Here is a 24,552-nt window from a genome sequence, read left to right on the forward strand (position 1 = left end):
AAAGGACGTTGGGAACAAGATCCTAACTAACTGAGGGATCAGGGTAATGGGGGTGATGGTGTGGTGCGGGCACAGGAAGTGACACAGCTCAGCAGGGCAGACAGACTTTATTAGTGATATCAGTACAGCAGAGGTGCCGTGGAGCAGGGGGGAGGGGGTCCATGTCTGGACTGGTCCCCTACTTCAGCCCCTGCTGGACCCCACAAAGATGGGGCCTGGCCTGGCATTCCTCCTGCTCCACCTGAATTGTGGGGATGGAGAAGTCGGGGCTGGCTTTGCTTCCTGCTCCTCTTATCAATCCAGTATTGTCACTTCCTTGAATGGATTAGACATCTCCCCCACCCCAGCCCCTAGGCAGGGAGCCCAGCTGCAGAGAAGAGGCAGCTTGGGAGGGGAGTAGGGCTGAGGCCTAAGAACAGCCTCTAGGACCCCTCCCTGCCCCATACCCTTGAGTTCCCTGGGGCCTAATGCGAGCAGGTGGAGGAAGAACTGAGGGCTTCAGGGGGTGTGGGCCCCCAGGCGTTTGGGCTTGAGGGAGCCCCACAGCGACTGGACACCCCTGCGGACAGTCCACCCTACGCGCCGGGCAACGGACTCAGCAGGGGGAGCAGGGAGGCAGGAGGTGGAGGCCTGGGAGCGGGCATCCAGACACTTCTGGTAGCGGAGCTGCAGAGACAGGTGGGGCAGTCATTCTCCAGCCTGCCCCGCCCGGGGTCCGTGTCACCACCCCGCCATCCTACCCGCTTACCATGCATGCAGCCTGCACGGCTTCGGAGAGGCTGGCGGCATTAGGCTCGCACCAGAACATGTGGCAGCAGAAGGAGGCTGGACCGGCAGCCATGATGAATGCGAACGTGTGGACATCTCTGCCCACCGCCAGGAAGGAGAGGAAGCGCACCCGACACTCTCCCAGCACTGCCTCCGTCTGGAGGGAGGGACCCCAGTTGGTAAGGAACAGCCAGACTCTGTTCCATGGGCACATCCATCTCATTGGCAGCTCTTGCCCTCACCCCCCAGTCTCCCCTCCACAGCAAAGCACTGCCACACCTTCTCCATCCCAAGTCTTTACCTGCTGATGCAAGATGGTGAGGGTGGCGGGGGCCACGCTGACGTGACTTGGGGTCCACTGCTCCCGGCTACTGGAGGACAGGACGGACTCCAGGGCCCCATTTATTACATCTACCCCTAGAAGACACGGACACACACACGGCACCACTGGAGGTGGGGAGAGGACACCCCGGATCTACCCTAGACTTTCCAGCTCTGCCCAGTCAAACCCAGGGCCTTGGCTCCATCCCCACTTCACCAGCCTACAGCCCCCATGGCGCTTTCCTCCTGGGCTCCAGTGACTTGCCACTTGTCTGGTTTCTCCCATCCTAAATCCTAGGGTTGTTTTTCTTCTCTATTCTCCCTCTTCTGCTTGCACTCGGAGGAGAACCCAGCCTCCTAACCCGTTGACCTCCTGGAGCTCTGACCTCACCATATCTGACTCACCCACATTCAGACCCTGTGCTTCACACAGCATTGGACTCCAAAATCAGTCCCTCAGGCCAGTCCTCTCCCAAGACCCAACCTTTGTTTTTGTAAAGATACCCATTTAAGGAAATGTTTACTCTGTGTCACTCTGTTAAATCATTAAGTGCCTTTCAACAGTCTCACAATAGATCCTTTTATAGATAAGGACGCTCACAGATATCAGGAAATAAACCTTAGGTCACATGGAGGGATGGGGTGTCAAAATCTTAGTTGTGCTTAATAATTTCTATAATGTGCTCAAAGGCCAAGGAACCCAAGGTCGCTGGCTTTTATTAGATCAGCCAGCTTTTCCTTGAAACACAATGGTTTCTTCCACTTCTGCTGGCACCCAGCGAGAACCCAGGCGGCAGCACATGGCCTGGTGGAGGCATGGGTTCCAGTCCCTGCACTGCTCAGGACTGGCCGTGTGACCTACGTGTCTTCACCCCTGACGTGGTGAACAGTGCCATCGCGAAAGCATCCCACGCAAAAGCACACGCCTCTGTGGTCCCACCAGAAACAGACCACAGAGACCCTCTTGGCAGAGGACAGATGTCTTCCTCCACTGTCCTCCCTCACGTTGGCCTTGCTCATCTTACCTCTGGCTGGATCCAGGCCAAGCTCCCAAGCACGCTAGGCCTCTAAAACCTGGCCTCCTCTGAGCTGTCAAGCCTCCTATTTTACTGCTCCCTGAGCTTCAGATGACTTATGGAACATTTATTAACATCTCATCTGGGCAAATGCCCTGTGAGGCAAGTGGGGAATACAAAATGAAAGAGGTAGATACCCTCGAGGGACACAGAATATTATTGAGGGTAAGGCCTCGGTGTGGCACACCTTCCTCCACTGACTGCCTGAGAAACTCATCCTTCAGGGTTCACCCACACCCCACCTAGGAAGCCTTCCCCACTGCAGGCAGAGAGAGGGTGTTGCTGGGTCAACTCTTAGCAAAACATCTAATAACTGCTTAGAACCTTTCCTACCCTGGGCTGGCCATCTCAAGGACAGAAACCAAGTATCATTCATCTCTGTGTTGCCAATCCTAGGACAGGGCTTATCTACTGAAGGATTTCCAGATGCATGAGCAAGTCACGCTCAAGGCAACAAGGGCCAATGCACCCAAACTGGTATAACCAAGCCACCCGGGAGGCCACAGAAGGGTGTCACTGCAAGCAGGAGTGGTGGGCCAGGTCAGACTGCAGAGAGCTGTGATGTGTATGACATTAAGCTCAGTCAATAGAAAGGCTCAAAGATCATGAGTTGCGGATGCGACACTGAAATCAAACTGCTTAAGAAGCAGATGGGGCCCTGGCCAGTGTGTCTCCGTTGGTTGGAACATTGACCCAAACACCGAAAGATTACGGTTTTGATTCCCTGTTGGGACACATACCTAAGCTGTGGGTTCAATTCCTGGTTGGGGCGTGTATTGGGGGGGGGGGGGGGGGACGACAACCAATTGATGTGTTAGTTTTTCTCTCTCCCTTCCTCTCTCTAAAATTAATAAAAAGCATATCCTCTGGTGGGGGGAAGCAGATGGGGCTGTGAGGGTGGGTCCTGGCCTCAGAGTGTGGGGAGGTCCAGCGGGAGGCGAGGGGAAAGCAGTGGAAGAAAGGGCCTGGGAAAAGCCTGAGATGGTAACAACTCAGGGCTGAAACCACCCGAACTGCTAGCCCCACACTCCCATCCCCCTCATCCTGATGTGCATTCTTTTCATATCAGGTGTTGCCGTCCAACATACTACATAACTTGCTTATTTTATTGTCTGTCTCTCCTGGCTAGAGTGTCAGCTACCTGAAGGCAAGAATCTTTGTCGATTTTGTTCATTAATGTATACCAGGAACCCACAATCGTGTCTGGTACAAACCAGGCAGTCAGCAGTCATTTGCTGAGTGAATGAATATTGCAGCTTCAGCAGGAGCCAATGTTAACTCCCAGAGGTTCAGCCTAGCAGGTGTTGCTCAGTGACTGAGTGTTGACCTATGAAGCAGGAGGTCACAGTTTGATTCCCGGTCAGGGCACATGCCTAGGCTTAATCCCCAGTAGGGGACGTGCAGGAGGCAGCTGACCAATGATTTTCTCTCACCATTTATGTTTCTATATCTCTCTCTCCCTCTCCCTTCCTCTCTGAAATAAATAAAAATATATTTTAAATAAATAAACTCCCAGAGTTCAAAAAGGGAGCAGAAACTAAAGCAAGAAGTGAGCTTAGAGCCTACTGGTGTGAATGACCTGGCTTCAACAGAGCAGACACATTGAGCTAATGGACAACAGAGGGGCCATCAAGGGCTGCAGACAGATGGTTCAGTGTAGTGAGAACCTGTGTGAGGTGGATATGGGAGTGGGGGTAATAACTGGAAGAGGCAACAAGGGCTTAGAAGATGAGGGTTGGAGGGAGAGGAAATGAGAGGGAATGTGTAGGGGTCAAGCACCTCCTTTCTGCTCCCTCAGCATACTTTTCCACCTCCAAATCCATGTCTGCAGCAGTGCTATTGGATCCAACCAGAACAGCCACTCCTCTGCAACTCCAGCTCAATCCCTATCCTTCCTTAGAAGGGTGCCCCCGCTGAATGTAAGGTGCTGGCCATTACAGTCAGCATGGTTGGAGGGGAAGAGGAAAGAACTGAAGGTGACCAGGTTGAGTCCTAGGACCACCATCTCCTGGCTATGTCATCTGAGGCAAGTCTCATTCATTCATACATTCGTTTGTCTGTTTACCTATTCACCAAACATTGCTGAGTTCTTCCAAAGTGTCTTTTGACGTGACACCCAACCACTCCTTGAAGCAGTCTTCTTTTCCTCTAACTCTCTCCTGCTCTCACTATCCTCCTCCACTATCCATTACCGTAAATGTTGGAGGGCCTCAAAGCTAGGCCTCGCCTCATTTCCCTTTTCACTGCAGGCTGCCCACTTTCTGGGGTCAGTCTTCGCCATACTCGTGGTCTTGATTACCTCTATAATCCAAGGATGCCTCTAGCCCAGACCTCTCCTCTGTGAACCCAGATGCCTACTTGCGTTCCCCAAGGCACCTCAAACTCTGCATGTTTAAAACTGAACTCACAATCGCTGCATCAAAACTGGCCTCTGGCAGAGTGTACCTTTAGAGAATGGCACCGCTACAAAAGCCAGGAAGCCAGGAGTCACCCTTAATGCCTCTGCCCCGCACCACACATGAATCACCAAGGCCTACTGATTTCAATTGTCTAAAACTCTCCCTCTCTGATTTGTCATCTGTCTAAATATCTCTTGAGTCAACACACTACTCCTCAGTTCCTTCAGAGTCCGAGTTATTCCCCATACTGGCAACCACTACTGCAAGGCCTCCTGAGTTCTCTACGTCCACCTCCACCACTGGACATTCCCCATGTATGGAATAACCAAAGCAAGCTCTACAAAATTCAAATCTGATCATGTCAAGAGCTCTCCTGAAAACTCTCCCAGAGCTCCTTGCTGCCCTTGGGATGAAGAACAAATCACTAACATGGCCTGTGAGGTTGCACACACAGTCTGTCCACTGCCCAGCTCCCAGCCTCATCTGGCACCACTGTCCTTCTCTCAGGGCCTTTAAAGCACCAAAGTGCCTTCTGCTCTGGGTACTCAAATGGCTGGAAGGATCTTCCCCTACTTCACTCCCAACTCCATCCCACTTACATCAGCTCCTCTTCATTTTCTGTTCTCAGTTCAAATGTCACTTCCCAAGTAAGTCCTTTCTGACTCCCTGGACTAAAGGAGGTTTCCCTATCACGTAGTTTCATAGCACCATGCTACTTTCTTTCAATGAATGACTCAACTTGTAATTACACACTTATTTGCGTGATTATTTTATCAGTTCCTGTTTTTTCCTACTGTAACCTTCATGAAAGCAGGACTATGGCCATTGTTTTCCCAGGATCTGGCACATGGTAGTAGGCTTCACAGGTATTATTTGGTTATAAATGAACTGGAAATATAAGAGTAAACCAGATAGCCTACCTTCAATGTCCTTATCTATAAAATGGAGATTATCATAATTTAATCAAGAATTAGCCGAAACCGGTTTGGCTCAGTGGATAGAGCGTCGGCCTGCGGACTGGAAGGTCCCAGGTTCGATTCCGGTCAAGGGCATATACCTGGGTTGCGGGCATATCTCCAGTGGGAGATGTGCAGGAGGCAGCTGATCGATGTTTCTCTCTCATCGATGTTTCTAACTCTCTATCTCTCTCCCTTCCTCTCTGTAAAAAATCAATAAAATATAAAAAAAAATCAATATATATATATATATATATATATATATATATATATATTTAAAAAAAAAAGAATTAAATGACATATAAGGAAGTAATTTACAAGCAATAAAGCACGTGACAGATATGCTCACTGCCTCTGCAGAGGCCCATAGCTGGTGCTGTAATACCAAATCCAGCTCCCAGCTGCTGCCTGGTGTCTCTAGTCATCTAAGACCTGCCTGTCAACCCAATCAAAGCTTCTCTGTGGGATTCAGGAGTGGGTCTCCCTGTGTGCCTGGTTCACTGGTTCACACTCAGGGAAGGCATGCCAACTGCTGTGACAGGCAGGACACCGTGCAGCTGGGACAGAGGTACCGCAGGTGGGATGCATTCTGAAGGACGGGGTGACATCATGCATGAGGAAGGTCTGGGGAAAGAGGCGTTGGAAGGCAGAGGGTGGGGCAGAGCTTTGGGATCAAGGTGGTGGTCCCTGGGTGAAGGAGAACATACATACCAACAGGTTTAGCAACAGGCACATTCCCCAGGTAATAGACTTGGAACTTTTGTACCAACTCATTCTTAGGCGCTGGGAATTCCACTGCAGGAAAGAAGAGGAAGCTCAGTCGTGGTGGCACATCTTGCTCACTCCCAGTCCCCACCACGCGGGCATGAGCTGGACCTTCCAGCCAAGCCCTACCTCCACCCTTTCCCACTTCCTCCCTTTAACCAAAGTCCCTCCACTCATTTGATCCAAAGAATTTAGCAGCCATTTTTCTATCATGTCTGTCCAGTGGTTCATGCTGGACGTGGAGGGGTTGTGACACTGACCTTGGAAAGGGACATCCACAAGCTTAGAGTGGTCCAGGGAGAGTCCATTTACCAAGCAGCGGGCATTGCGCCGTTCCGCCATGATCTGAGGAAGGGAGGAGAGGAAGGGAGGAGCGCAGGAGGGTCTGTTAGGGCTTCCTAGCCCTAAAGCCCCCCACCCCGACTCCGTGACCCCACCCCCACTCTTGTAGAGCAAAGGTGGCAGCTAATCCAGGGAGCAACGGGGTCGTGCCTTAGAGCAGATCTCATGCAGGCTGGTGGCGATGTTCTTGGCGGGTGCCTCACAGCGAAACACGTGGCACTTGAGCATCTGGGTCAGCTTATCACGAGCTACGTAGGCAAAGTCCCTGTTGGGGGAGGGGCACCTCAGTGTCTCCCAGTGCCATCCAATGCCGAGCCTGTCCCCACCACACCCACACCCTCCACCAGGGCTTCTGCCCTCAGATGGTGTCCTGTGGGTACTGCCTTCTGGCCAGAGGGTAGACAGGCAAGCATGCCGAGGTGAGGGAGCATGGGCGAGCACAGCGGGCAGGAAGGGGCAGGGCAGAATAGGGGAACTTGGGTGCTTCGAGGCATCGAGGCATTGGTCTGGGTGTGGGAGGAGGCGGGAGGTAAACAGGCATAGTACCTCTCTCTGGGTCCGGCAGCACAAGAGAGGCAAAGAACAGAGTTAGGGAGGAGGGCCCGCTCTGGCTGCTGGTGAGCCCCCACCCTGAGACCCCAGGCCCTGCGCCCACCTTCCACTGTCCCGCCCGACGCCCCACACGCGAATGCTGACGATGGGCTGGGCGTGCAGCAGGGCCTGGCTCTGCGGCTCCACCAGCTTCAGCGTCTCTTCCTCCAGCTGCAGCAGCAGGTCCTTTCCCTGCAGGCCCAGGACGCAGGCACTTCTTGGGGCCCCCGCTGCCACCTCCAGCTCAGAGGAGATCAGCCATGGCTCTGGGACCCTTACTTGGGTGTCAGACCACCCACCCTGCAGGCCACACTGGAGTAGAGATCTCACCCATCATCGCTTCCTCCTTTTATCACCCTCCCCCCCAACCCCCACCCAGGTTAGACCACCATCTCCCAAGGCCCACACATCCATCTCACAAGCTGTCACCTGGGGTGGGTACACACACACACACACCATCCCCGCCTGGGCAGCTCAGCTCTCCCATCTCACAGTTCCCTTCACTTGCCCACAGCACCACACCCCACCAGCCAGGCCCTCACCTCCCCCCAGCCCCCAGACATGGGGTCGTGCAGATTGTTTTTGTGGTAGCAGAGCTGCCGGATGCAATTGTTGACAGCCACGCTGCTGCGTCCAGGGGCCAGCTCCTCTTCGGTCATCTCCACCCAGCCTAGGGAGCGCACGGCAAAACACTGCCAGACACAGAAGAGGGGGTGGAGGTAGAGGGTCTCAGTTGGAACTGGAGGAGCCCCTAACACAGGACACAGGGGTTCTGCTGAGACCAGAGGAGTCCCCGAGTCAGAACGTGGTGGTGGGTGTCCTAAGCTAAGATTGGAAGCTCCCCAAACAGGAGACAGTTGGTGGGAGGGGTGGTGGTCTCAGAGGAAGCATCTGAGCCAAGCCCAGAGGGCCCCGTAAGACCACCGGGCCGGGTTGGCCAAATGAAAACTGAAGCTCCTCCAGCTCACACACAGGGGTCTGTGCGGAGACTGGAAGAGCTCCTAACTCAGGACCTGGGGAGCTGTACTGAGACCAGAGGTGCCCCCAGGACATGACATGAGGCGCTCTCCTGAACACAGAGGGGCCCCAGCCTGGGGAACGGGCATTGGTCTTGAACAAACCTTGGTCCCTGGGTTGGCATTCCTTTGGGGCAGCTTCTCCTCCTCTTGGGGCAATGGCTCTGGGCTGGAGGCAGATGGGTAACACTTGGTACAGGCCCCAAACATGGAGCTGTCCCAAGGCACCTTCCCCCTACACCCATCCACTGCCAGCCCACTGCTTCGTGCCTTCCCACTCACCTAAGGCTCTGAGCCGGGAAGGGCAGTGTCCCCTCCTCAGGGTCCTTCAATCCCAGATCCATTGGGGCCTCCTCACTGGGTTCATCCTTGGGGAGGGGAGAGAGGAATCAGGACCAAAATCATGCCCCTTCTGCATCGCCCCCTTTGTGAAACAGGTCCCCCACTCACCTTCCAAAATTCTCCATCCTCAAAGCCTTCTCCGTGGGCAAAGCCTGTCCAGGTGAGCTAGGAGGGGGCAGCAGCAGTGAGAGGGTAGCTCATCTTGCTCCAGCAGCACCACCCCTGCACCCCAAAATACAACAGGCCTGTGAGCCTCACCTGGGACTCCTCTCGGGGGCTGCTCCCCTGGGAGGGGGAGGCCCGGCCAGGGGGTTCCCACTGGGTGGTCCCCGTCGGGATGTGCCAGTAGTAGGTCCCTGAGGTGTCCTGAACTCTCATCCATCCAGCCGGCAGGTCGGAATCCGTCTCGAAGGCGTTGGGGTTCCAGAAGGAATCTGCGAGGTGGGGGCTTGCTGAGAGTCTGCCCGCCCCACAAGCAGGCAGCGGTGCTTATGCCCAGTCCCCTCCCTGAGACCCCATGGTGCGGGGAGGGCTCCAGTACAGCATGGTTCCTGCTTCCTCCTAGAGCCTGCAGTCTGGAGTCACCACAGGGGGTCCCCAGCAGGAAGCACGGCTCAGGTCTCCTCCTGGGCCCTGCTCCTGGCTAATGAGGCCATACTGGGGGAAGGAGGAGAGCAGAGAGAAGGGAGGGAGCTTAGGCGACCTCCTGTCATACAGATCTGAATCTCAGGTGCACATGCTTACCAGCTCCTGCACACACATGTGCACACAGACACAGGAGCCCTACTCCACACCTGTGCAGCCACCACAAACACAAGGGTATGTACGCACAGAAAATGGGCAAACACACACACCAACTCTAGCCACATACTAATGCAGACACCATGTACAGAGGTGTGCACACACATAGGTAGGTATATATATATAATCAACCCGGCCACGCATAAGTATAGAGACCACACCCACAATGACCCTCAACACATGTGCAGGTACCACATTCTGAACGCACTCTCAGACATACAACATATGTCAACCTCTGCCATGTGTATGCAGACACTGCAGACCTCGCACCCGGACCCTTACAGATGCAGGCAAACATTCTGTGCACATGCTCACACACCACGCACCTGTGACATACCGGTACACTCTCCCCCCACTCCCCATCCCTGCTGACATCACCACTCCAACCCTATGGCCCAGCTCATGCTTCCTCCGCCTCTGCCCTCCCTGCCAGCCCCACCCCACATCATGCCCACCCCCTGCCCTCCCTCACCTGGGCTGCTGTCCTGCAGGATGATGGCCAGGAAAAAGTCCTGGGAGAACATGGCGCTCGTTCCCAGCCCCTCCTGCCTGCACCCTCCCTCCTCACAGCCCCTCCAGCCCAGCCAGCTGGGCTCACAGCCTGGTGCTGGGCTGCAGAGAAAAGCTCATCCGCCCCCTTCTCACCCGGGCAGAGTGCTTGCCAGGAAAGATCCTCCTCCGCCTGGAGCTCACTAGGGAGGGGCCGGGACCACCAGGGGAGGGGACCTCTTGGGGTGAGAAGGGAGGGTGCTCAGGAGACCCCAGTCCTTTTTCTCACATCTTTTCTTTCCAATCCTGGCTCCCCTCCCCCAATCCCAAGTCTCTATCCCACCCCATCGCACCCCACCCCACAGTGATCACATCAGTGCCACAGTCAGGCCCCGTCTTAGGGACACCAGGAGGCTCAGCCCCTTGGGAATACCCCAGCCCCCCCGCCCCCCCCAGGGGCCCTGCAAGCCTGGAGCTCAGCACAATCAGGGTGTGGCTTCAAGGCTCCCAGGGATGCCTCCCCTCCCGAGAGCCTGCCCAACAGTTTGAGTCTGAGAGCCTTGAGGGCATGGGCTCCAGTAAGCTTGAGGCTGGGCTTGGGGCTTCCCAGTACCAACCCCCCTCACCTGCCAGGGCCCAGCTAGGCTGCAGCGTCTCCTCGGCAACCGCAGCACCAGGACCGGCTGGGAGCGCCCAGTCTGCTGACGTGCTTCGCGTTACCAGGGAGACCAGGAATCCTGACTGGTCCAAGAGCAGCACTGAGGGACAGGCAGGCAGTCCCCAGACCGGGGCTGCTGAGCAACCAGGCCCAGGGGGCTGGGGGTGGGCGTGGTTACACCACGGTGGCTGCACACCTGAGGTGAGAGTTCTTTGGGCAGGTGCCTCACTACCCTGACCTTCCAACTGAGGTGGGCCCAGAGAGGAGGGGCTCTTGCTGCCCATCCAGCCTCCAGACAGCCATAACCACCTCTTCCCTCTCCCCCCCAACCGCACCCATCCCCACCCTCAGCCCTAGGGAATTAAAATGCCTGCTCTTCCAGAGACCTCCCACCGCCTTCCGGGCTCAAAGGCCAAACCTTCCAAGAACATCAGCACAAAGGGCAGCCATGCCCTCCACAGCCACACACGTCTTCACGGAAAGTCATACACCTCTCGAATTGGGGGGTGAATTCTCCATCTTCTGACTGAGCCACACACACCAATCCATCTGCCGTCCCTGTCAGTCTGTACCTTCCTGCTTCAGAGAGCTTCTTCCTTCCGATCTGACCTGGAGGGGCCGCTCTCCTGCCCTGACCATCTGGGAGGCCCTGCTGGAGCCTGGCACATCTCCTCCAACCACTACCTACCTCCCAGTCACCACCACCACCCAGACTATTCATGTTTCCTACCTGGATCATTGCAACAGCGTCAGTGGCCTCCCTCTAGTCTAGTCTCCACCAGTCTGGGCTGCACATCACAGCCGGAATGACTGTTGTGAAATCTCAGCTGATGAAATTACTCTTTATTGTAAATTACTCTCCTCGCCCTCAAGATGGAATCCAAATCCTCCCCTCCTCCCCCTAAGGTTTGTGTGTTGTCAGGAGCCCCTAACCACTGCCTCTCAGCCTTATCTCTGACCATCCCTAACCTCCTCCTCTCTCTCTCCCCCTGCTTGGGGCATGCCCCCCATATTCTCCAGCCCAGCCTCCCTCCCTCCCATCCTCACCTGGCTCCTCTCTCACCTCACCAACTCCTCCCTCAGGCATCAGTGTAAAGGTCACTTCTCAAAACGAACCCACCCCACCCCACCCCAAACCCACACACAGGCAGGGTAGATGCCTCTCCTGCACTGCCCCATCCCAGGGCATCATGCTGATTCTGACTTTGTACTTCTGTCTCCCCACTAGCCTGGGAGTGTATGAGGGCAGGAACACCTGTCCCCTGGAGTCTGCATTTCCAGCCTTCAGGACAAGGCCTGGCACAGAGTATGCACCCCACGCAGGTAGCTGGATGCATTCATTCATTCAGCATTCATTCATTCACTTATGCAATCAATCAACAACTTTGTGGAGATACTAAAGTGGGAAGGGGAAATGATTTTTGCTTAAGTCTAGCCCATTCCTACAGGAGTCTAGAACTGCTCTTTGGCTTTCAGGCTTATAGCAACACAATTACAAAACAGTAGGCGCTTTCCTGGGCAGGCCCTACATGGCTACCCTCAATTTCCACAGCCTCCACCGGAGTGTGGTCCTTGACCTTCCTCTTGCCACGCCAATGCCCTTGCTAAGGTCACTGCCTACGCCTGCATACCCTTCCCAGGTCTCCAGCAGTTCTATCCTCCTACTCCCAGAAGGTTCTTAGGTGTGGCTACCACAGTAACCATCCCAGGAGCCCTGAGCAACCAAGCCCTCTTCATTATTTGGCCTGGCTCCCACCCTTGGGGCAGAAGTTGCAAAACAGCCACCTGCAGACGGGTGCAAGCCTCAGAGAGATTTTGTGTGGCCTGCAAGGTGTTTAAAAAACAGAATTGACTGTTAACATTTAGAAATTCAGATAGTTCACATCAATATCTAGTTTTCAGTTTCCCTGGAAAAGTTACATGAAATGGCTCCATTGAGACTACATTTTCCCAAACCCAACCCTACAAACAGCGAGCTGGACTGCAAGAGCAACTGTTCCCTTTGAAGGGGGTCCAAGCAACAACCATCGAAGGCCACATCACAAAGGAGAGAGGCAACCAGACGTTGCCTTTGATAAAGAAGGACTCAATGGCACCTAGAAAAGGTTCTTGCAGAAACATTTCAAATCTGAGTCTGATCCCAACTCTAGAACTCACTACCAATTCCTGGCAAACTCAGGGGAAGGGAACATGTTCAGCACCACCACAGAGAGAGGATGTGCAAGTCTTGACCAAGCAAAACCCAGGGCAAACACCACCGCGGCTTCCATTAAAAAACCGCAGGCAGAAATGAAGACAGAGAGGTGGAGGGATCATGAATAGATCAAAAGAAACTTTAAGAGACATATCAACCATCAAAAGGTCTAGACCTATATGGATATTGATTCAAACAATAAAAGTGTTTTAAAAGGCAGGGAGGACATTTATTAGACAACTGGGAAAATGTAAACATTGACTAAATATTTGATAATATTGATATTGCTAAATTTTTGTAGACATGATAATGGTATGTGAATTTTTAAAAAGAGTTTTATCTCGCCCGGCCAGCATGGCTCAGTGGTTGAGCATCAACCTGTGAACCAGGAGGTCATGGTTTGATTCCCGGTCAGGGCACATACCCAGGTTGCAGGCTCAATGCCCAGTGTGGGGTGTGCAGAAGGCAGCTGATCAATGATTCTCTCTCAACATTGATGTGTTTTTTTTTGTTGTTTTTTTTTTAAATATATTTTATTAATTTTCCACAGGGAGGAAGGGAGAGAGACAGAGAGCCAGAAACATCGATGAGAGAGAAACAGCGATCAGCTGCCTCCTGCACACCCCCAACTGGGGATGTGCCCGCAACTAAGGTACATGCCCTTGACCGGAATCGAACCTGGGACCTTTCAGTCCGCAGGCCGACGCTCCATCCACTGAGCCAAACCGGTTATGGCTCAACATTGATGTTTTTATCTCTCCCTTCCTCTCTGAAATCAATAAAAATATATTTTAAAAATAAATAAAAGAGTTACGTCTCTTAGAAATGTATGTGCTGCCCTGGCCGGTTTCTAAGTGGTTAGAGCATTGGCCTCGGGATGGGTTTGATTCCCGGTTCAATCCACGGCCCAGTGCAGGAGGCAACCAATTGATGTTTCTCTCTCCCCGCTCCTTCCTCCCTTCTACTCTCTCTAAAAATCAATGAAAAAAAATATCCTCCAGTGAGGATAAAATTTAAAACAATGGATAGGCAAACATTTATGGATGAAATGTTTACTTCAAAATAACCTAGGCTGGGGCCCGGGAGTAGGTGGGGGTACAGATGTAGCAAGACTAGGCAGGTGTTGATAACTGTTGAAACTGGGTCCTAGGTAAATCAGGTTTGTTATTCTATTCCCTCTGCTTTTGCATATGTTTGAAAGTGTCCATAATAAGAGTTTTGAAAGGGTACAGTGTACCCTTGGCTCATCGGAACCACATGCCTCCTGCAAAGGTTCCACCGTTTGGAGTCTGGGTATAGTGCCTGCTGCCTGATGCAGGGGAATCTTTCCTAATCTTTACCTACACCCCCATCCACCACATGCCCAGCTGTGGCTACAGCCCACTCACTCTGCCCTGTGCTCTCAGCTTTGTCTGCATCTCCACAAATGTGATATCAGCAAATGTGGAGACTCAACTTACTTCCAAGAGACACATTTAATGATCAATCCTTGGAATCTGAATATCTATTCTTCCTCTCCCTCAAGCCCCCCCCCAAAAATATATATTTATTCTTCCTAACTTAGTAAATATTCTATTCCAGATACAAAGAATTCAAAACAGGACCCCTGCAATGCCCAGTGTGTTGCACACAGCACTCCCCCGTTTTTACAAAGAGACCTCTGTGGAGAGGTGCTGCTGCTCCCTCCCAAGCATGTCAAAGTCTGGCCCAAGGCGCCCTGGTTCCTTGTGCTGTGTGCACTGACGGCAGGCTAGCACAGGGCCCAGAGCTCAGGCCTGGACTCAGACCTGGTTTAGATCTTAGTTCTACTGTGATCTCAGACTCTCTGGGATTTTAGGAAAGCTACTAAATCTCTCCAGGCCTCGTTTTGTCATCTGTAACATGGGCACAAAATAGTATCGACTTCACAGCATTGTGAAGGCTAAATACAATAGAGCTGAGCACAGGGCCAGTACCTGGTAAATGCCCCATAAACGGACCTGCTCTGCTGTCCGTCAGGGGTGGATGACGGACAGGCTGGTCAGCATGGCCAAGCAGTCTCTGAGGTGGGAATGGCTTCCTTCAGGAAAACCTAGGCATGGCTTGCTGTGGCCCGAGGACTCACCCCCAGGCTGGCCCTGCCCTCTGCCCTCTGGCCCTCCCACATTCCCCGTGTCACCTCCACAAGGTACCTGTGTCCTCCGGGGAGCCATAGGAGGGGCTGCCCTGGGATAAGGTAGCCCAGCTTGAGTCCTCATCACTGGCTGCACTGTTCCGCATGCCAAACAGGAGGCTGGCACTCTTGCTGTGCTCCCGGGGGCCGTCTACCAGGGCCTGGGATGCAGGGGGCACCTCCACACTCTCCAGGGGCTCAGGCAGCCCTGGGGGAGAAGACAAGTCCTCCTCCTCCTCCTCCTCCTCCTCTTCCTCGTCATCCTCCTCTTCTGCTTCTCCCGCTGCCTTCTCCTCTCCCTCGTCTGGCCCCTGGTCTTGGGAGCTGATGATCAGGTCGGGTCCTCGGAGCCCTCGGTTGGCCGCATTGTGGGCAGAAAGCTCCAGCTCAGAGTACAGGTGCAGCAGACCTTTGGGGCCCAAGGGTGCCGTTTCAGGTTCCTGGCTGGCCTCCTCTGCCAGGGTCAAGGTCACGTTTCGGTTCTGGTCTCGGTGGGCCGTGGCAGCCCGCCGAAGCTGGTTCTGGCCCTCCTTTAGCCACTTGGCATTGGCTGGGCCCGGCTCAGGCCCACCGCCCTCCCCCATGGCACTGCGCAGGTCTTTGGGTCCCACGGCCGTGACCTGCAGCTTGGCGTTGAGCAGCTGGTTGTGGGCAGCGTGCAGGGGCAGGGGTAGGCTCAGGGCGGGGCCTCCGTGGCTATTGGCGTTAATGGCCGACTGGCTCAGTGATGATGGAACAGACATGGCCTTGGCAGATCCTGCAGGGCAGGGTGGGGGGCGGGGGGGAAGGGAAGACCATGTTTAGCCTCCAGGTCAGGATAGCAGCACCCTTGCCTCTGCCCCAGGGCTGTGCCCTGCGGCTCCTCCTCTCCCTTACTCTCAGCAGGCCAGCCCACAGCGCCCGGTGTATGAGCTATTCTCCCATGGGGATGACTGAGCTTAACTCCTGTCCTCCACCACCCCTCTCCCAGGCTAGGCCCAGGCCCGAAGCCCACCCCATCCACAAATCCCGACTTCCCCGGAGAGCACAGCCAACCTCTGCCTTTCCCTCAATTCCCACAGCGGAGCCTCCACACAATGGCTCTCTGTGCATCCCCACCCCCAGCTCACCCAACTGGGGCTCACTGTGCCAGGGACACAGCTGGCGTGGGCCTAGCTCATGTGTTCTGAACACTGGACACTGACTGCCCCTTCCTCTGCCACACTGCCATCCACAGTCCGACCTCTGAGCTCCCCAGGCTGCGTTCCTATCATCATACATCACTGGGCTCAACCAGCCCCCAAGCCCGCCCCCCATAGGGACTGTGCGGTCAGGAAAGAAAGAGCTGCAGGCCCAGCCTGCAGGGCAGGGCCCAGGGAAGGCAGGTCACAAAGGAAGGGCCTCAGCTCCAATTCATGGCTCCTTTGGCCAGCTGACGCTATATTTTGGTGACTCTTTCTATAAAGTATCTCACTTCGGGCACCAGTCCCTCCAGCAGCCCCTTTAACCCAAGCCTGGGTCACAGCAGGAGCCTTTGAACTGGATCCTCCAACCCTTCAGGTCTTTGCCCAAATGTCATCTTCTCAGTGAGACCTTTCTGAATACTTCTTAAAACCAGTAGGGGGTGTGCAGGAGGAGGCTGATCAATGTTTCTCTTTCATCAATGTTTCTAACTCTCTATGCCTCTCCCCGCCTCTCTGTAAAAAATCAATAAAATATATATTTCTTTAAAATGGTAAACCCCTTTAAAAAAAAATGCTCCCAACCTATTTAAAAAAACAAAAACAAAAACAAAAATTGAAGGTCTGCCCAGCTGGCATGGCTCAGTGGTTGAGTGTTGACCTATAAACCAGTAGGTCATGGTTGGATTCCCGGTCAGGGCACATGCCCAGGTTGTAGGCTCGATCCCCAGTAGGGGCATGCAGGAAGCAACCAATCAATGATTCTCTTTCATCATTGATGTTTCTATCTCTCTCTCCCTCTCCCTTCCTCTCTGAAATAAGTAAGAATATATTAAAAAAAAAGCTGCAGGTCATGCCCAGCCAATGCGGCGCAGTGGTTGAATGTCGAACCATGAGGGTCAAACCAGAGGTCACTGGTTCGATTCCTGGTCAGGGCACTTGCCCAGGTTGCAGGCTCAGTCTCCAGTAGGTGGCATGCAGGAGGCAGCCAATGTATGTTTCTATCTCTCTATCCATCTCCCTTCCTTTCTCTCTAAAAAAAATCAATAAAAACATATTGAAAACACACACACACACACACACACACACACACACACACACACACACAAAACTGCAGGTCACTATACCCCCTCTCAGCAATCCCCAAATCTTCCCTAGCACCTAACACCATCTGACAAGCTATTATTATTTTTATTATTGCTTTAATTTTGTTTGTTTTTTAATTGATTTTAGAGAGAGGAAGGGAGAGAGAGAAAAATAAAACATGGATGTGATGCACTCCAATGGGGGATTGAATCCGCAACCTGGCCATGTCCCCTGACCAGGAATGAAACCTACCACCTTCTGGTGCAGGGGACCACGCTCCAACCAACGGAGCCACACTGACCAGGGCTATTATTGCTTTTTATAAATCGTTGTCTCCTCATGACAATAATTTCAGTTCCATCCTGTGAGGATTTTTTTCTTTTCTTCAATGCAGTATTCCTAGAGCTAACACCGTCCTGGCACAGGAGAGGAACTCAATACGCAGTTGCAGAATTAATGCTGAAATGTGCCCTCCCTTCTCCTCCAGGCCTCCTTTTAGCATCTGCACTGCCAGTTTCCGAAAGCACACTCTGATTGTGTTTCTGCGTCTCAACCAGTGCTCACGGTGCCCCAACCAAACTCTGCCTGCCCTTCCGCTAGGGGACCTCCTGTTCCGCAGTGACAGCCCATGTATCCTGACCCCTCAGACCCTTCCTCCCTCCTCACAAGCCATTCACGGATCACCTTCTCCACTTACCTTTCCTTCCAGCCCCATCGCCCCGGTGGCCCCACCCTCAAGCTCCCAGTCCACCCTCCCCATTTTCCCTGACCTTCCACTACTGGGCTACTCTCCTTCTCTGACCCCCACTACAAAGTGCTCACCCCCTGATAGCCCCCCACATCACAGTCCCTGCCTCCTGACCAACCATTTCCCAATTCCTTCTCTTCTTGTCACTTGTCGACAGCCCCTACCATGACACTCCTACTTCCCTGACACTCTTAGAGTTCTCTCTTCCTACTTGACCCTTTCCCCAACACAACTCTTCCTCGCTGACTGCCTCTCAAATGCCCACCTTTCTCTCTGACTCCCACTGTACAGTTCTGTCTCCTTATTTCTCACCTGAGGGTTCTGTCTCCCTGTTCCCCACTAGGAAGTCCTTTCACTCCCTGACCCTCTGCCCCAGTTCTCTGCCACCTCAGTGTGGCTCTCGGCTCTGAGCACAGGTGGCAGCGAGGTGTTCAGGCTGCTGAGCAAGGCTCTGCCATCTCTCAGGTGTGGTGGTCCTGAGCAGGAGCCATAGCTCGCTTTTCTGTGCCCTCTGGCTCCTCAGATCCTAGCACAGTGGTTCTCAACCTTCCTAATGCCGCGACCCTTTAAGACAGTTCCCCATGTTGTGGTGACCCCCAACCATAAAATTATTTTTGTTGCTACTTCATAACTGTAATTTTGCTACTGTTATGAATCATAATGTAAATATCTGATATGCAGGATGTATTTTCATTGTTAAAATTGAACATAATTAAAGCATAGTGTTTAATCACAAAAACAATATGTAATTATATATGTGCTTTCCGATGGTCTTTGGCGACCCCTGTGAAAGGGTCGTCCGACCCCCAAAGGGGTCGCGACCCACAGGTTGAGAACCGCTGCCCTAGCACAATGCTATGCACGCATCTGTGAAATAAATGGAAAGGCTCCTGTCCATGTCTGCCTCACGTGGAACTGCTGGTCTGTTCCACATGGCTCCACCTGGGCAATGAGAAAAATAAACAGCTCTGCCTCTACCCAAAACCACAGTAATCTTCCAAAAATGGAACGGGATTGTGTAATTCCCCAGTTCGAAAATGTAGATGGCTCACCCCTGCCTTTAGGATAAAACATCCGTGCTCATTAGCAGGACACCAAAAGCCTCCTGAGCCAATGCAGATGACCTCTCGGACCTCCTCCTCCCTGCCTCCTTCACACCTTACACTCCAGCCGCGTGAAGTATGGTGGGTTCTAGAACATGTCACACTCTCACAGCCCTGGCTCTTTGTTTGCCCTCAGCTTGGCATTCTATCTCCCCTCATGAGAAACTCTGCTTCCTATTTCAAAACTTGGCTCAGTGGTCACACAGCTCCTAAGCAGTAAATCTATTCTTTTTAAAATATATATATATTTTTAAATCTATTCTTTTTTTAAAAAAAATCAATATTTTTATTGATTTCAGAAATGAAGGGAGAGGGGGAGTGAGAGAGAAACATCAATGAGAGAGAATCGTCGATTGGCTGCCTCCTGCACACCGCTACTGGGGATGGAGCCCATAGCCCAGGCATGTGCCCTGGACTGGAATCGAACCTGAGACCCTCAGTCTGTAGGCCAACACTCTATCCACTGAGCCAAACCAGCTAGGGCAGTAAGTCTATTCTTGTTCAGTCCTCTCTCCCCATCCTCAAGTGACCATTCCCTCCTTTGTGTCTCACAATACCCAGTACTGCATCCTATCAGCACATCAGAGAGCATGTCTTGCTCAACTTCACTTTCCCAATCACAATGAAAGTCCACCATGCATCTGCCACAGAGCTGGCCCTCAGTGTGGAAGGAAGGGAAGATGGGTGAGGCAGACAGGGTGAGAGACACTAGGAAGCTTGAAACTCTTTGGAAAGAGACACTAAGATAAGCTGTGTGGCCCCACGGGCTGAGGATGGGCAATGGGAGTGTAGAGAGGGTGCTGGAGAATGGTAAAGGGTCCCTGGGAAGGAAGTAAGAGGGGCCTGAGGTGCAGGACAGGTGTGGGCTGAGACATAGGGGGAAAGGAGCACGGGAGCTCACTTAAACCGACATCCTGGCTCTTAAGCTGTTCAAGAGCGGCATCTCCATAAGTTTCAGGAGGTGGGAGAGTCGTGACTCTGGCAAGCTCATGTCCAGTGCTTCCCTAAGGCAATGGCATATGGAGCTGGGTTTTGCAGAGGTCAGGCTCGGACCAAGCTCCTTAGCACTTGGAAGTGGGATCTGGGAAGGGCACATGCACTGTGAGGCTGGGACAGCAAAGAGCCTGGGCAGCCTTGTCCATCTCTGGTCAGCAGGGCAGAAAGTACAGGGGGAGGAATGGGGACGTTCTGAGGTGATGGTGATCACACTGCCTTTGAGATCAAAGGATGCCCAGCTGCCCAATATCTTCCAGACCCAACTACTCCCCTCTCATTGGGGTTATCCAACCCTGGGTCCCCTTGAAGGATGGAAAGAGCCAAATAAGTTCTGGCATAAGGCAGGGAGTTGGGCAAGGAATTCAGGGCAGAAATTAAGAGAGGCCACTAGACCTGAAGAAACTGATAACAGACTAAGAGGGGGAGTGGTATCCTGCTCAAGGTCAAGGGTCTTCTAACCTGGCAGCTTATGCCAGGCATTTTGCATGGCATGGGGGAGAGTGAGGAATAATAAAGAAATGGTTCCTCCCCAGTGGAACTCACAATCTAGTGGTGAAATAGTCATTGAACGAGTCGTTACAATAAAATGTAATGCCAGTGTATAGAATAGTACGTGGCACCTAAAAGCACCCCTATTTGTTGACTACATGACTGAGTATTATGATGGGGGAAGAATAGGACACTGTAGGAGCCTGAGGCTTACTCTAGCCTAGACATCAGCAAAGACCTTCCTGAGGAAGGGGCTTTTTAGCTAAGACAAGAATACAACTCTCCTTTGACCACCCCCTGCACCACTCACCCTCTCAGAGGATGACCACCCACTCCTAATTCACAGAAGAAATGGAAGCCATCAGTCGGGAATGTCTGCAAACATACAGACTTGCTGACTTCGGGACCTATCCTTTTCTCTCCTTCCTAAAACCAGTTGCTTCACCTACCATTTGGTTCCTTCCTTTCATGCCTTTCCAGGAATTTCATACCACTGCTTACCCATTTTCTTTTCTATATAATCAATCTCTCCTTCTCCATGGGATCTACTATCTCCCAACTTAAAACACACACACATTCTTTTTTTGACCCAACACTCCTCCTCCAGTGCCACTTGCTGCTCTCTCTCTTCCGCACATCCTCCAACCGCCATTTTCACCTCACACTCACTTCTTATCCGCTTCCAATCTTGCTTCCACTCCTGACACACCTCAATAGCAGCTCTTACCAAGGTCAACATGGCCCCTAGGTCACTGATCCGACAATCACTCACAGTCCTCATCTGGGTTGTACACTCTGCACATTTGACACCATGGGCCTCTCTTCCAACTTTCATCCACGGCTTCTACATGCTACGTCTCCTAGTGTTCTTCCTACACTCTAGTTTCTATCTGGTGGCTTCTTAGACCCCTTTGCTGGCTCATCTTCCTCTACCAGCTGGAATTTCCCATGTTCTTATGCCCTTTTGACTTTCTCACCTACCATTTAATATAGGTACTCATTCATACTCATAGCCTCAGTTACCACCTATATACCAATGGTTTCCAAATTTACCCCTCCATCAGATCCCTCATCTGAGCTCCAGACATGTACATTTCTTTCTACTCAGCATCTCTACTTGGATGTCTCAAAGGCTTCTCAAACTAACATGCCCACTCACGTTTCTCTTGCCCACCCCCTAACTGGCTCATGGAATGATATGATCAACCATCCTGAGTAGGGAGTGTCAACCATCCTTGACACTACCTTCTCCCTCACTCCCCATATTCAATCCATCCCTAGGTACTGACAATTTTCTCTCTGAAAATATTTCTAGATTTGATCTACTCCCCACATCCACTGCCATCAACATTCTGCATCAAGAACGAAGACCTTTAGACCAAAATTTATAACATGGTCTCAACTGTCCTGCTCGGTCTGGCCCCTGCCTTCCTCTCCAGCTTTGGCTCTTTTCTCCAGCCTCACTGGCCTTCTTTGATTCCTCAAAAACATCATATGTCTCTTTCCACAGGTGTTTGCATGTGATTTCACTTCTGCTTAGAACCTCCTTCCCCTATCCTTTCAGCCTAACTCTTACTCATCCTTTACGTCTCAGTTCAAATGTCATGTTCTCAGAGAAGTCTTCCTTGACCCTTTCTTCCTACCCCCGAGATCAGTTTAGCTTGTGCTCTTATGTGTTCCCAAGGCACCATCTACCTTTCCTTCGTGATATCTATTAAATCTGTAATTTTATCCTTTTCTGATTCTCCCTTCCTATAGATTGTCAGCTCCATGGGACAAGGACCCGGTCTATTCTACTCATAATTACATCTTCAGTGCCCAGTACAATTCCTGGTATATATTAGGTGCTCAAATAGCATTTGTTGAATGAATAAATGACCAGATGGATGCCTTTTTTTTTTTTTTTTTTTTTTTTTAAGGAGGGGAGGTATGCTATTAGAGTAGCCAGCCAAGGGGAAAAAAAGGGTTGTAACCTAGATTAAGTTTGGTAGCAGTGGGAATGGAGAGAAATGAATGGATTTGAAAAATATTTAGATAGTGGATGTGACAGAACTTGGTGACATTAGATGTAGAGGGTGATGAAGTAGAGGTTAACCTAGACTGTTGCCCAGGATTCTAGCCTGGGTAACTAACTGATTAGAAAGTAGCCATTGCAGAGCGTTAAAGGAACAACAGACTTGAAGAAGGGTAGAGAGGGAACACAGGGAAGATAATTAATTCAGCCTGGATCTATAGGTTTGGAATTCCTGTTGGGCTTCCAAGCGGAGATCGTGAGGGCAGTTGGATGTTGAATCTGCAGTTCAGGAAAGAGGTCTAGGCCAGATATGTGCATGTGGGGATCATCAGCATGTGTGTGTGAAGCCTGGGGAATGAATGAAATACCCAAGGAGAAAGTGCAGAATGAGAGAAGATAGCTCAGGACAGAACGAAGAGCCTTGCCAACATCTAAAAGAAGAGGAAAGAGGTAGCAAATGAGATGGAGAAGGAGCCGACAGTGCCAGGAGAGAAACCAGGAAAATGCTTGAGGGCCAGTTGACACGGTCACTGAAGGAATACTATGAAAAGGTGAAGGAGAGAGCCCATTGGGGATGGCCACATGGAAGTCTCCGGTGACCTTGGCTTCAGCAGTTTCCGTGGGTGAGTGACACAGAAGACCCAGTAAAGCGGCTTTAAGAATGAATGGGAAGTGAGGCAATAAACACAGCAGGTGTAGACAAGGTTTCGGCTTTGAAGAGTGGAGAGAGCTGCAACTACGACAGAGGGTCCGGGAATGCAAAAACGCACAGGCAGAATCAAAACCGCTTCGGAATAACCTCCGAATTGGCTGTGGAAGAACCGCTCCTACTGAGTGGCCCTGTGCGCGCTAGGCCTCCTGGCCGCGCTGGGGACACAGCCGGCCCCCGGGCCCTCTGCTCGGTCGCTGAGAGCGACAGCATGCGGCCTGACAGATTGCAGGCCTGGGACACTGCAGAAAACCCGCGGCCTCTGCCTACCTCGCTGCACCTCCCCTTCCCAGCCCTTGACCTCCCCTCCCCCCACGCCCCATCCCCCACCTTCCCTCCCTTCGCGTCCCCCACACGCGCCCCCTATTCCTCCCGCAGGGGCAGGAGGTACAGGTCGGGGAGGGACGGTGTGAAGACCGAAGTGGAATCTGCCGGGAGGACAGGAGGTAGTGGGAATGCGCTCGGGAAAGCTCTGCCCGCGGGGAGGGGCCGGGCCGGGGGGCCCGGGGCGCCCCGGGAAAGGTGCTGCGGGCCCGCGGGCCGCTGGGGGTCGGGATCTGGCCGCCGGGGCTGGGCGCGGGCCGGGGCAGCTCCTACCTGCGCGGGGAGGCCCCAGGCCCAGGTGGCGGAGGTGGCTCAGGCTGCGGGACTCCGGCTCCGCGGCGGCTTCTCCATCACAACATCCCCCGCCCAGGAGCGCGCGGGCCGCGGGGCTGCGCCCGGAGCGGGGGCGCGCGGGGGGCGAGCGCGCGCGGGGAGGGGCGCCATCTTGGCCGGCGCGGGCGCGGGCTCCTCGGGGCGGCCCTGGCCGCGGCGTCCTGCAGGGTCCTACCCAGCGCGACCCTCCGGCCTCGGTGAGCCCACGGCCCCAACCCTACGCGCGGTTCCCGGGTCCCACGGCGCAGCCCCCGCCTGTGCCGACCCTGCCCGGCCGGCGCCACCCTCCACCCCGGCCGGCCCGGAGTCGTTCCTGCGCGCCCGCGGGACCCTCCCCGCACCCCCGCGGGGCCACGCACCCACCGGGCGGAGGGCAGCCTGCGCCGCTCCTGCGGCAGCTCTCCCCTCCCGACGTCCCGGTGCGGAGCCGAGGAGGGCGCGGCGCTGGCGATAATAATAGCTCCAGTCCATCGACCGCTCACACGGTGCCAGGCTCTGTGTTGAACCCTTTGCGCGCGTTCATCCTCGCGTCAGCCCGGTGAAGTCGCCACGGTTGTTACCTTTGTTTTTCCGAGGCAGCATTTGAGGTTCGGAACGGTCAAGCGACTTGCGGTCAGAAGGTGGGGAAGTCAAACGGGAACCAGAATTTTCTTGACACCCTACCTGCCGCTGACCATAAAGCCGTGACACCCACCGAGGCCTGGCCAATGTCAATAAATC

General features: G+C 53.2%; 1 protein-coding gene across 4 annotated transcripts; it reads right to left on the reverse strand.

Annotated features, from left to right (window-relative positions):
• Nucleotides 1-91: 91 nt before the first annotated feature.
• On the reverse strand, nt 92-24,342 carry APBB1 (amyloid beta precursor protein binding family B member 1). Of its 4 annotated transcripts, none has more exons than XM_059708746.1 (14): nt 24,196-24,342; nt 14,890-15,627; nt 8,835-9,010; nt 8,685-8,741; nt 8,517-8,602; nt 8,340-8,403; nt 7,761-7,910; nt 7,283-7,410; nt 6,778-6,892; nt 6,546-6,630; nt 6,232-6,315; nt 1,070-1,185; nt 749-925; nt 92-666 (listed from the first exon to the last, which is right to left on the reverse strand). In XM_059708746.1, the coding sequence occupies exons 2-14, from the start codon at nt 15,611-15,613 to the stop codon at nt 499-501; spliced, it is 2,130 nt and encodes a 709-aa protein (XP_059564729.1). In that variant the 5' UTR covers nt 15,614-15,627; nt 24,196-24,342; the 3' UTR covers nt 92-498. The 4 variants fall into 4 exon arrangements, with proteins under 4 accessions (XP_059564729.1, XP_059564728.1, XP_059564731.1 ...); XM_059708745.1 differs by lacking the exon at nt 24,196-24,342 and adding an exon at nt 23,773-23,921; XM_059708748.1 differs by lacking the exons at nt 14,890-15,627; nt 24,196-24,342 and adding an exon at nt 10,493-10,576.
• Between the last annotated feature and the right edge of the window lie 210 nt (nt 24,343-24,552).

The sequence above is a fragment of the Myotis daubentonii genome, chromosome 9, assembly GCF_963259705.1.
Source record: "Myotis daubentonii chromosome 9, mMyoDau2.1, whole genome shotgun sequence".
Classification (NCBI taxonomy): Eukaryota; Metazoa; Chordata; class Mammalia; order Chiroptera; family Vespertilionidae; genus Myotis; species Myotis daubentonii.